The 13472-nt window shown below is 39.8% G+C and overlaps 1 protein-coding gene across 1 annotated transcript in view; it reads right to left on the bottom strand.

Annotated features, from left to right (window-relative positions):
• Positions 1 to 3176: 3176 nt before the first annotated feature.
• niban1a (niban apoptosis regulator 1a) overlaps positions 3177 to 13472 on the bottom strand; it is a 28608-nt gene continuing 18312 nt past the window's right edge. Inside the window, exons 5-14 of the mRNA XM_063500864.1 lie at positions 12324 to 12488; positions 11314 to 11429; positions 9651 to 9755; positions 9202 to 9364; positions 8849 to 9036; positions 8286 to 8432; positions 7684 to 7794; positions 7327 to 7434; positions 6094 to 6205; positions 3177 to 5987 (exon numbers count right to left, since the gene is read on the bottom strand). Coding sequence (XP_063356934.1) covers positions 4762 to 5987; positions 6094 to 6205; positions 7327 to 7434; positions 7684 to 7794; positions 8286 to 8432; positions 8849 to 9036; positions 9202 to 9364; positions 9651 to 9755; positions 11314 to 11429; positions 12324 to 12488 — 2441 coding nt within the window. The 3' untranslated portion in view covers positions 3177 to 4761. The remainder of the gene's footprint in view (positions 5988 to 6093; positions 6206 to 7326; positions 7435 to 7683; positions 7795 to 8285; positions 8433 to 8848; positions 9037 to 9201; positions 9365 to 9650; positions 9756 to 11313; positions 11430 to 12323; positions 12489 to 13472) is intronic.

Here is a 13472-nt window from a genome sequence, read left to right as displayed (position 1 = left end):
GAAGTTTACCTGGACTAAAAAAGGCCTAACTTCTAAATGTATTTCACTATACTGATGTTTCAGAAAGCAAGTTTTACAAATCGTAGACTTCAAATACATCCTACAGTAGGTAATTTTACTAAGACTATAAGTAAATAAAGAGATGAGCCTACATTTTAATCAGGTGCATCTTAATGAGGTCGAGGATGTTTCATTTTAAAAACAAGAGTATTGTACATTATGTGATCTAGCGTGTAACTTAACAGGGACAAATGCCAGTAATGGCAACTGCAAATTACTTTAACTAAGGAGTTTTGATATCATATGCATTAGGAAGTGAGGTGTGAGTGTGTATTAGACAAAGAGCTTAGGTACAGAATTAAAGCACTAATGTGTGAATGAGTTTTGTAGTAAATATGAATTGAAACAGAAGTTAGTTTGAAGTTCATAAGACATGAACTTCACATCATCTCCAACATAATGTCAGTACATGGGGCATTTTTCCATCACGGCAACAGATTACAGCATGAAAATAATCATTGTTCTCAGTCGATATCACGAACCTCAATCAATACCAAAGCTTAGGTCTTCACTCAAACCTGCAGTTTTAGAACTTTTATATCATAAGTAAATGACTAAACTAAACCAGGAGGACTCATACAGGTCCCATACAGAGCCTCGAGGTCCGGTAAGTGTAACCAGTAAAGCCAGCCACAAAAAGGGTAGACAGGCATGCGGATGGTGTGACTCAGAGCTCCAGTGGTTCTCCAGCCACCTTTAGCCTGGCTCTCAAATCCCCCCTGACAACCGTAGCATGCAGAAAATAAAAAGACATATTTCTACCCTAAGAGGAGAGAGAGGAAGATTGTGGAGGAGGTGAAGTGGCAGGGGGCAAAAGCAAAACATCAAGCAAAGAGATGAACCCAGTGGGGGTTGGGTGGGTGTTGCTGCAAGCTGAGCAACTGATCGCTGGAAGTGATTTGGCTAAAAACAACATGTCATTATAGGAGCTTGCAGGGGCAAAGTAAACAGCTCGTATTTTTAGAAGGCCAGGAGAGGACAACGGCTGGGTAGCAGAATTCTCCCGCTTCCACTGAAGAAAGAAGGAATTTGTGAGATGTGGCGTCATCCATCACAGCCTGCTTTATCCATCAGCTGCTCTGTCCTGACAAGGCAAGCGGGCCCAACCCATTGACCCCTTCACCAGGCTCAAACTCCAAGCAGCTGGTCAGAAGATGGAGCATGAAATAAGCCCCCAACCTTCAAATCCACGCCCCATAGTAACTGATTTATATGGTGTAGATACAAGCCCTTTATCATTGCTCCTCAAAAGGCCCCTATTGAGGAGGGCAGCCAGGTCCTCTAGGCTTGGCTGTCAGTCCTCACTCTCATCATGGTGGGGCTTTTGTTTTTTTGACATATCTTTGGTTTTTATGGCTTGGCCACGCTGATGTTTACCCCTCCAGCTATTAGCGAAGTGTAACTCATAGAGTCACTGTATGTCCAATGTATGCGTCATTGTAGACGAATATTGCATTCACTTTTTACGAGGCTTTTTTTAATGTCCAGTGCCATGACTGAGTGAGTGGACGGGTAGGGCTGATGATGGGGCTTCTTTATGAGATGTTTGGTGTCATAGCGCCATCTAGTGGTGTGACGTTTAACAGTATTTAACTGTCATTCAGTTATGGCCCTGAACTGACAGGAGAGCATCAACGCTGATGCTGATTGATAAGATGCAGCTCACAGTCCGACTCTCACTCTCTATCCAGTTGTGTTTACACTTCTTGTGGAAGAAAACAGTAGTAGCTGTATTTCATTTAATTGAATTTCTGTTTTATACAAGCTGAAGTTCCTCAAAGCACTTCATGTTCTAAGATAAATACTCTAAAATATTAGAGAGTAAATTACAACAATCTGAAATTCTGATTAATCTGAATAATTCACTTTTAACAGGAAGAAAGCAGGAAGACAGCAAAACCAGACTGCAAGCCTTTTTTATATGTTTATTTTGTTGAATAAATGCCGTCTAAGGATGTTTAAAAAAAAAAGTCAAGAGGAAAAAAATCATCATGTGTTTCTCTCCCATTTTTCACTCTCAGTGCTGCTTAACCTGAACAAGATATGACTCTGGCAACGCTAACCTTTGTGCCAGTAATCTCCTCCTTTTGATTACTGACCTAAAAATAGAGTCGAATCTAAACTATTTCTTCTTCATTCTACATGTCAGACCTCATTGTTTGTCTGGGATTTTTTTTTCCCCAAGCTTTCAAATATTTTCATTATTTCCAGGTTCACATTAAAACATGACACATATTTGATGCAGCCTCAGACTTCTGGACGTCACTGCATTGACACACTGGCTGTGAGGCAGCTGTGACTAATATTAGTCTGTTAAAGCACCGGCTTGCCGATTTCCCTCTCTTCTGTTCACTGCTCTGATTCGATTGATTCACCACAGAACGCAAGCTTACCTGAATGTTTTCAAACTTTGCGCCTGCCCTGCTATGACAAGTAGCATAAAAAGTACATTTGACATTTGCATAGGTAAAGAGAGATGGAGTCACAGTTTTTGTATACAATGAGGTTTATAAAACACAGCACATATATTTCAAGACATACTATCTTGCACTTGTTTCTTCAACATAGCTTTCAGTCAGGTAATACTTTCTACCTGTATCAAAGAGTGTAACTCTTTTTCCCCCATCTCCTTTTGTCCTTCAGTGACCATTTTGTTTCTTCAGCTCAAATCCCAGGAGATCAATCACTTCGAGAGCTTCCATCCTGATAAACACGTCTACTACAAACCTATAATACTGCACAATTAATTAAATTTGCCTTGGCACAAACTTGACCTGAGCACTGGAAGATATTTTACTTATATTAATGTTATGCTGTTGTTGACTGCCTTTTATTGTTTTATTGTGAACAATCTGTTTTAAATATGAACATTTGAAAAATAATATATTGATGTTTTCTTATTTTGCGTGTCCTTGATGCACCTGGAGTACTGCTGAAATATGACAATAAAACAAATAGGATAAATAATATTATAGTCAAATTGTTCCTGCGGTTGGTTAAAAATGCTGTGGATAATAAATGATTAAATCATTCTGCTGCATTTGATTTACTGGCTGATAAAAGTATTTATGAACTGCTTCCAAAACACAAAGTTTTCACACAAAAAGTTTTCAGGGAAAGTTTGTTTATTATATGTATTTACAGGCTTTTACTAATGAGACATATTCAGCCGGTGGACAGTTTACAGTCAATATGCTATAAACAGGCACTGTCAGGAACACATGCACACACACACACACACACACACAAACACACACACACACACACACACACACACACACACACACACACACACACACACCTCCGCATGTCCCCTGATAAGAGGAAGTAAATGAATGAATGGATGGATTTACAGACCAGTCTCTATAGCAACTGCATCCAGTTGTATATCTGGTTAAATCTAAGGCAACGCGGATGTACTACAGAGGCACTTTAGGCTGATCCATAGTAGTATTTAGGTGGATATTTAAATTAAAAAAAAAATCACAATAAGGAGAAATAATGTAAATATTGTATGTGTATGTTAAATTATCTGTTATAGTGATTTCCAAACACCCTGAAACTTGAAAATACCAAATAAATACAGGGCCAGTATTTTAAGCTTATGTCGGGGAGATCAGTGTGATTTTTGCTTCCCACCTTGTTTTGTTTTTTTCTTGAGACCTGGAACGTACGTAAAGTACTTTGAGTCAACTTCTATTGTTTAAATGTGCTACAGGATATAAATAAAATATATGTGACAATCAACACAAAAAGATTCAGACATTTTTCATAGTGCATATTTTTCATTTCCCCCCCAAAAAATGAAAACAAATGAGTGAACTACATACTGAACACAATAGTATTGATCCTATCGTGCTAGTATTGACCAGATGCCAATACAAGCATTGGTTTAGATACTATCGACATTTGAAACGATCCACCCACCCCCAGTGCTCATACTTTGAGGAGCTGGTTACATCACTCTGATCTAAGGGGACCCTCACATACTTGCGGACACCTTAAATACAACTTTTCTAAGTGGAGCATCGTCCCTCAGAAACAACATCTGGCCAAGTCACACTTTCAGTAGACAGCAGGAAAATCTTCCCTGCAGTCACACTGCTTCAGAAAAAACATGCTACATGAGGTGTTTATCTTTGGTATAAATGACAAGCTGCTAACAAAAGGTTTAACAAAAAAAGGAAAGTAACACCATTAGCACTGAACCTGTATTCTGCAAATGTATATTTGAATTCAATCAGTTGCACTCAAACACTTCATCCATTTTCTTCTTGGAAAGAAGAGCAGAAATGAGGAAATGTGTTATTTATGGCCCTTATAACCTTATCAAACATAATGCTCATGTGAACACCCAACATCCCAAATGCATCCTTCCTTCATATGAGATTGATTTACAGAAATTTCTTCACTTACAAAATTGTTCTAAATTCTTTTTTTTAATAATTTAAGAGTTGTAATGTTAAAAAAAAGCCCTGTCCAAGTCACTGAGTGGAAAAGACATTTTGGTTTAGCCACTTTGCAGCTGAAATCAAGACTAATTTATTCATATAAATAATCTACCATGCTATCATGCATATTTATAGGAAGGAAGTTGAGGAGGCTTCCCATCTGTCACATGTTCGCCTTTAAATATAATGGATACAGACTGGTATCAGAAGTGGAAGCCGTTCTATATAGAAGTGACAATTACTGGAATATTTAATCTTCCTTGGAGATCCCGCTGGGGTAATGCTGCACAGGTTCCTCCACCTCAATCACCTCCACCACCAGGTCACGGATCTCCTTGACGCAGTCCAGAGGCCGTGCTTGGGCAGGACTGGAAGGTGTCTCCTCTTGAACGGGTTCACTAGACGGAGATGCTGTCATGTTCTCCACCTCCTCTGCTTCCCCCTCTATAATGGCTCCAGTTTCAATTACAGTGCCACTCATCACCTCTGTCTGGACTGGCATTGGCACCTTGTCACTTGCTGTTATGTCCTCAGTAGCATCTCCTGAACCCACTGGTGACTTCCTGATGTTAGCTTCGCCCTCCAAAATGTCTGAGGATGTTGACACGTCATCTGTGGACTCAACATCTGAGGGATGAGACTCGCTTCCCACTGACACAGCCAGAGAGCTCGTCTCTGAGAAAGCAACTGGTTCTGCGTCCCCTACGTTCTCACTGAGGCCTATTCCTCCTAGTGCTTCACCACTAGGTGGAGCCTTCACCATGATTTCTGGGTTCTCACACTGTGTCTTTGCTTCAGTATTGACAGGCAAGGATTCAGTTCCTTCTGCTGAAAGGTTAGCAGCATTGAGAGATTCTGCCTGTTTTGGTGCTTCTGTTGTTGTTATACTTCCTACAGCAGTGGGAGGTTCTGCTTCTTGTGGAGCATCTGCGCTGTTCGTTTCAGGCTCAGCAGCTGTCTTAGTTTCTTCTGTTTTGACAGAAATCACATCTTCATGCATCACAATCGCTGGAACTGCTGCTGCTGTATCATTTGTGCAGCTCTCTGGCACGTTCTCTATTAAATCAGGGCTGTTGAGGTTACTATTGCTTCCTGCTTCTTCCGCAGCAGTTTGGATGACATCTTCTGCTTTAAGTGCTGGTAGGTCTGATTCCTGACTGCCAGAGGAACTAGCACCAACCCCTGTTTCAACCTTCCCCAGAGGTGTCTCACCCACTATCATGTCCTTTAAGGCCTCACTCTGAAGCTGGTCTTTCCCTTCCTCCTGCTGTTCTTGCTTCTGGGAGCTGGCGAAGACATCATTAGAAGCAAGTGGAGAAGGCTGGGGCTCTAAAGAAGGTTTATTGAGGGAAGCCAGTGTCATGGCTGGGCTGCCAGGAGTAGATGCTGGCAAGGAAGAGAGGCTAGACTGACTGGCCAGGTCTCGCTTGTCTGTGAACAAGTTGTACTTCTTTAGGTTGGCTGCCTCCTTCACCACTGCAGAATGACAGAACAAACAGGAGGACAGATTAGAGGTAACTCTTCACCTGTGTCTGGGGAAAGGCTGTGTGTTGCTAAGTTGCCATTATTAGTCTTTTTGTACCTTTAGTGACTTCCTTGTCCAGAATTTGCAGAAGGATGTTTTCATAAACATTGTCAACATGAATGAAGCTTGAATGGTCACTATAGATGGTCTGTTCAAGACCCTGAAGCTCCTGTATAGAGGGACAAAGACAAAAGTGTCAGGCTTTGTTGAGGGATATGTGTGTTACATAGTGTATACAAATATAAAATCCCATAGACCTGGCGTCCACATATGTGGACATCACATTTTGGGTTGTCTAGACCAAAATACTAAATGTTGCTTTACAAGGGCCTGATATCCACTTACGAGGACATTATACTGCCTTTATTCTATCAAAATTTAAAGCGAATGTTCTCCTAAGTATATCTCATTTTTCACAGAAACAAAAATCAGGTAGAAAATAATAATTTAAAAAAAAAATCACATAATTCTTTGTTTTAGCATTCATCAGGTCCCAATCAGCCCAAATAGCAAAGAGAAATTAAAAATGCATGCCATGGAAGAGTTTGGGTCTTAGGAGGTTAAATTTTCATTAAATCAAAATACAAGAGAACGTGATAAATTTCCTTGAAAATTTTATTTGAAAGACACATAAACTCTACAGGATATTCCCTATAAATTGCTAATGCTGCTCAGTCATATGCTAACTGTTAAGCCAATGTATGTCCCACCTGCCAATGGGACACAAATGTCAATATAAGAGCAGCAAATATGTGCTGGAATTTAATGTCCATAGAAAGACATCATGCTCTCAGTTGGTGATCTGAACTGCCAGAGAATATAGTTCAATCCTCCTACAGTGGTTGGTACAAGGTAAAATATGTGTGTGTGTGTGTGTGTGTGTGTGTGTTCCTGTCTAGCTATCTTTGTGAGGACCGAAATCTGCATTCTACTATACTTGTGAGAACCAGCAGTCACTTGTGAGGACACACAACCCGGTCCTCACATTTTTGAAGGCATTTAAAGGCATTTTTGAGGCTCAAAATGGGGTTTTAGTGTCAGGGTTACAATTAGGTTATGGTTAGGTTTAGGGTAAGGGTTAGGGTTAGGAATTCATTTTTAATGGTTAGGGTTAGGGTAAGGGGCTAGGGAAACCATTATGTCAATGAGGGTCCTCACTAAGATAGCTGAACGGGGTTGTGTGTGTGTGTGTGTGTGTGTGTGTGTGTGTGTGTGTGTGTGTGTGTGTGTGTGTGTGTGTGTGTGTGTGTGTGTGTGTGTGTACACATGTGTGAAAGACAGAGCCCTCACAGGTTTGCAGGTAGACACCAGGCTCTTCTTGATGAAGGGCAGAGTGATGGAAACCAGAGCTTCCTGGAAGATTCTCTTCCTCACCGTGCTGCTGTCATAGTCGTATTGCTGCAAGAAGATGGGATAAAACCAGTCAGTGCATCTGGAGGAGAGTTTATTAGTTTTAGATAAAAAGGACCTATTTTGATTGTTATCTCTTACAAGCATTTGGCCTACAGTTCTGATGACACTTCTGTATACAAGTGAAAATTTCATATTAGGAGGTAGATGTTAAACTCACCTGCACTTGGTTACAATTTTCTCATGTCTTAACTGGAAACTTGGGAACTTTAGTTTTGTTTTAGATGACAAACTGACCTTGAGCACTATGTGTTTGACCTTCTCAGTGGCAGAGCTGGCGTTGTCTGGGTTGTCCTGGATGGCTTTGTAGAGCAGCTGCTCGAAGGTAAAAGCTGCATTCTCAATCAGCTAAAATGAAGAAGCAGAGAATTAAATTGGACTTAACACTCACAATATGTTATGATATTTTTTTTTTGCTATCACTGTACACTATAAAAACTTAATCCAAATTTTCTGGAGGTAGTTTTCTGGCATCTTCTAGTTTAATCAAGAGTAAGTAGCAAAGTTAAAGCAATTTAAGAAACAACCTTTCTGCTTTTTGTTTCTACTTTGTTTACTGCCACTCAACAGGAGTGAACTCACATTTAGCTAATTATCCAGTTGATTTGACAAAACCAACAGTTTTTTTCTAATAAGAAAAGTGAAGCTCATATTACGAATCACCAGCAATCATAAACTACACTAAGTAAATAAACTATCACCAGTGTTTCATAAAATGCTGATTCACAAACGAGTTGTGAAATCCTTACACTCACTCCATCTCAGTAGAAATACCCTCTCAGAAGGAGGGAAAGGGAATTCAAATAAATCGCCATGTGAATGACAGCATGAAGCTGTACCTGCTGCAAATCGATCTGAGCACTGTGCATCACTCCTGTGGTGTCAGAGAATCCAAACCTCGCCTCCAAGTGCTGCAGTTTAACCTGCAGGGAGCCGATCTTCTCATAGCAGTTCAGCAGGTTCGGTTTTGCCATGGCGTCGAGAGACTGAGAGACGAAGAGACGAAGAGAGAAGACAGAGTAGAAATTAATGAGATTAATAGACAGGGTTTGTCTGTTCACTTTCACAAGGTATGAAAGTGAGTGCAAATGGTCACTTTGTGTTAGCCGTGCAACAGACTGGTGACCTGTCCAGCATGTACCCAGCTTAATATCTAATAGGTCACCAACAACTTATGTAGAGGTAAATTTGGCCTTGAGGAAACATCTAGTTTCTGAAAAAATTCCCTGTATTAAAGCAAAACTCTATTCCTAACCTTAGTTAACTCTTTCCTGTGAATGTTATAAAGTTGAAGGTTTAAAATGAGATGAATCAGCCCAACCAAAAGTAATTCTCCTCTGGAGTGTAACAGGTTTGTTCCGTTATATCAGAAAAAAACCAAACGAGTGAAATTCCAACCAACCTGTTTCAGCTGTTCGTTACCACATCCCTGCTTGATGTCCTGATACACTTGGTCCATCATGTTTTCACTTAGTTGGCGTCCTTCCTGGAACCCAGCGCTGATTGGCTCCATCAGCTCCTCCAGGACTGAGCCTAGGTACGGCTGGACAGATTCGGAACACAGCTTCTCAGCTGGCTCTGACACTTTGGCTGGAGAAAAAAAAAAATTACATTTGAGAAAACAGCCCAATTCCGTCACTCTGTATTCCCTATACAAAGCTGCACTTCATTAGATCATTACATGGAGAGGAATGCAACACATCATTCTGTTTCTGAATGTTCTAAGTAACAAGGCTATCAGATAGATGAGAATACCTCGGATTTTTTCCTCGAGCTGCCTTCTTGAGTTGAGGATCTGGTCCATGTCGGAGTGAATCAGCACCTCTTGCTGCCGAACAGACACCCGACATTCCTCCTTCAGTGCTGATAGCCCCTCAAACATGTCCTCCTGGACCAGGATATATACTGCCTCCACCATCTGAGAGAAGGTAGCAAATTCATGAAAAAGATGTTTTTTTTTCTTGTTTTTTCTTTTTTAAATGAATTTCAGCTCTTTTTTAAAAAAAGAAAAATGTTTGCTGCTTTCAAAATGATTTCCAAGAGTGCAGAAAAGAGCCTGGAGACTTCATGAATAATGTATTAGTGCACGAGTTTTTCAGATATAACCCTGAAAAACAGACTTCCATTCATTTTTCCTTTCAACAGCTGGGAAATGAAATCATATATTTCTTAGAAACTGCATCAGTTGCAAACAAATGACTCACAGCAAACCAAACTCTCTTCTTCTCAGTCTTTTTGGCTTTGAGGCCAGGCAGCATGTCTTTCTCCAGAGACGGCAGCAGCTGCTCCATCACCATGTTGGCCATCACCTAGAGTTAACAGACATAGAAAATATCTCAGGTTTGTCTCATCATCATCCAAAACCAGGCCAGAATAAACGTTTATAAACCCTCAGGTTTTACTAGTAAGACAGGATTTCAATATTTTTCAATATTTTAAAAAACAACAACAACAACAACAACAACAAAAAACATAGTGTCTGTTGATCTCTTCTGTTTTATAACAAAAATACACCATTTATATATCAATATATATACATAAAAAGAGTGTTCGCTGGAATGTTTCTCGAACCTATGTCAGGAAAATGTCCAACAAACCCTGAGTTTAGAAATTAATTCTGAGTTGATTAACTCTGAGAATATTAGCTAGTTACTTCAATCAACTCTGAGTATATTCAGAGTTCAGCACGTACATGAGTAGAGAAAGGAAGCATCATGAATTGACCTCCAATACCACACGTTGCTCCGTGGCAACAAGTAAATAAAGAGCAAAGCCTCCATTATAATCTGAGGGATGCTGATGCATGGGAGTGTGGACATTTTAATTAGCTTAATATATTTATTTATTTTCCTTTGGTCATCATTTACCCCATTGGTACTTTAATTTAATGAAGATAAACTGTATATAAACTGTATCAAGGCCTGATAGCCCCATGTCTTCGTGTGTAGACCCACTCAGACTGATTTAGCTGATTTTCAGTGGAAAAAATATTAATTTTCTGTGAATTTCAGACTCTGTGCCTTGTAAAATGCTGCTTGACAACATTTAAATTTACACTGTTCTTGAATATACTCCAGTGGCTCCAGTAAGTGTTTGTGTTTTACGCATGTTTAGTTTGTTGTTATAGCAGAGGACAAATTCTTTCTATAATGCTAAGAGGAAGACTCGCTTGGATTGGAGACTGTTACGAAAATGTCATGCGGGTAAAGGCATAGTTTATGTTCACTGCCCCAAATTATTATATCTTATTATTATATTATTATATATTATTATTTCTAATAGTCTGTGCTAGTGGCTTAATATATAATGGGAAAAGTCCGGGGACAAAGAATCATCATTGCCGGTAGCCTCTTTCAAGGTTCACATGGTGAGACAAATTGCCATTTATTTTAATTAGAGTAATAGGAGACTGACAGAATGATTTCACACCTGTGATTATACAGACATCAAAGCCAAAACAGTATTCCCAAAAGAACTGAATCAAAGCCCTTTTAAGTTTCAAGGCTTAAAATTATTGATCCTTCAGAGGAATTTTGCATGTGGTCAATGAGATTCCTAACATTAGCCAATGTGTGTGTTTTATAAGAAGCCTGTTTGAACTACATCTATAAGGTAGAATAGACAGATGCCTTTTGTTGCCACTATACACATGTACATGTCCAGGGGTGCGTTACACAGCTAATAAGTCAACCTAGCTATCCTAGCTTTCCTGTACTATCCTTTATCCATTTAATTTTCATTTTGTAAATGTATTTACATGTATTTATTATGTAGCCATTTCACTATTTATACTTAAGTAAATATTCATCCTCAGTATTACTATGTTGGGAGAAATAACGCTATGAAAAATAAAGAAAAGAGACATACCCTTGCATCACTTCCTATCAGCATGTCCCAGGCTTCGTATTTGCCTTTGTCCTGTCTGTAGAGCTGAATAGCTTTAAGGAAGGCCTGAACTTCACAAGTCTTTTTCTTCAGGAAGTCTGACAGAGGGAAGAGAAAAAAGTCAGACATGCAGGCAGCTTTGAGAAAATGAATTCACTGTCAAAACACTGGGCCATTGCGGTTTCTTGTTTTATCTTTATCATTTATTCATCAGCTGATTTTAACAGTACTTCACTGATCGCACACAGCAGATATTTATCTTTCATCTTGATGCTCAGACGACAAAATTGTCACACGACACAGTCTTTGTGGCACAACAGCCAGTCATAATCCTCTCAGTTTTTTGTAATCTGGCGGCATTGCGCCATGGCTGCCACAGCTGGGTAGAAAACACGAGTGTATGATCATGTTGGTTTTTACCACCATTTTAATGATCTTGCGTGGGTTCTCTCTGGGTACTCCGGCTTCCTTCCACAGTCCAAAGACATGCAGTTAGTGGGGATAGGTTAACTGGAAACTCTAAATTACCCATAGGTGTGAATGCAGCGGCTTCCTGCAGCTTAACTGCGGGTGTAAATACAAGCGACCGTGAGACGAGGTTGTGGGGCCGAGCGAAGCGACCATTGTGGCGGGTATACTGTGGCCACTCTGTCACCGCTCAATACTCCATCCACAACCCATTCAGCCTGCCATTATTATTCATCTTTTCTCTGACTGCAGCCCACAAGCTAATAGGTTAATGTTAACAGATGGCTCATGTGACTACCAGGGAACTACTAGTTTAATGGATAATGTTAACATGTGTACTGGCAGAATTAACATTTAAAATATATAATTAACACTTCAGTCTTGTTGAAACAGGAACTTTACTGATCTCTGAAAGTCTTCATACAGGGTTGTTCGGTGTTATGACATTAACTACTTACACTATTAGTAAGAGGAGGAACTGTGTGCCCGAGGAGGTAAAGACATCCTTTTCTGTAGCTTCTTACCTTGGTTCTGGTGTCTGATGCAGTCTGATAGGATGGAAATGAAGGTAGCCTGTGTGGCCTGTTGTTTGAAGCAGAAATAGGAGTCCCTTCTGTAGGGCAGACGCAGGTAGACTGGAAACTGTCCCGGCATCCCTGACATAGGTGGAGCAAAGTCCTCTTTTGCACCTGAAACAGAAATCAGTAGATGAAAGTCTACATGTGCTGCTAGTGAGCACCTGTCAAATGGCCAGAACCATTTATCCTTTAACTTTGTAGTGCACTAAAAATTAGATAATGGTAGCAGGCTAGACAAGATTACTTTGATTATAGAAACATGATGTAGGAGAAGGTAATGGATAATAGGTATTGACTTGGAGATGAATAACTTAGGCTTATTACTGTAAACAGTGTGATACTGCAATATATTTCTGACTAAGCAGCTCTTTCTATTTCTCTTGACAATACTTTCCTTAACAAATACCATGCATTTTGGGATCAACTTGAAAGAAAGGCAGATATGAAATGTAAAAGTGAGATCAGAGGTCAAATGTGAACGATATTAGAAAGCAATCTTTAATGTGATATTTATCATATCTTAGATGTTGCCATTACAAACAAAGGCAGAATCATTTTAAGCATAATTTTAAAGACAAACATTTTATGAAGGTTTGACCGTCTTAAACATTGAACCTTTGATCTCTTCTTAATGTGATATAATGTAATGTGATATTTAGAATCTTCTTATCATTCCCTACATGCCTACAGACAATATTGCCAAAAGCATTTGCCTGTTTGCCTTCTCATACATATGAACTTGAGAAACAGACCATTGTTAATCCAGAGGGTTTAATGTGATGTCGACACACCCTTTGCAGCTATAACAGCTTCAACTCTTCTGGGAAGCGCCTTCCACGAAGTTTAGGAGTGTGTTTATTTAATTTTTGATGATTCTTCTAGAGGCACATTTGTGAGATCAGACACTGGTGTTGGACAAGAAGCTCTAGGTCTCCGTTTCTACTCATCCCACAAGTGCTAAAGTTCTTTATGAACCTTGTTTTGTACACTGGAAAATAGTTGTATTGGAACAGGAAAGGGCCATCCCCCTTTCCACAAAGTTGGGCACCCTCCAAACCCAGATTCATCCCATGGATTACCAGACAGAAATGCGTG

The sequence above is a fragment of the Pelmatolapia mariae genome, linkage group LG17 (assembly GCF_036321145.2).
Source record: "Pelmatolapia mariae isolate MD_Pm_ZW linkage group LG17, Pm_UMD_F_2, whole genome shotgun sequence".
NCBI lineage: Eukaryota > Metazoa > Chordata > Actinopteri > Cichliformes > Cichlidae > Pelmatolapia > Pelmatolapia mariae.
This window is presented reverse-complemented; position numbering and strand designations above follow the sequence as displayed.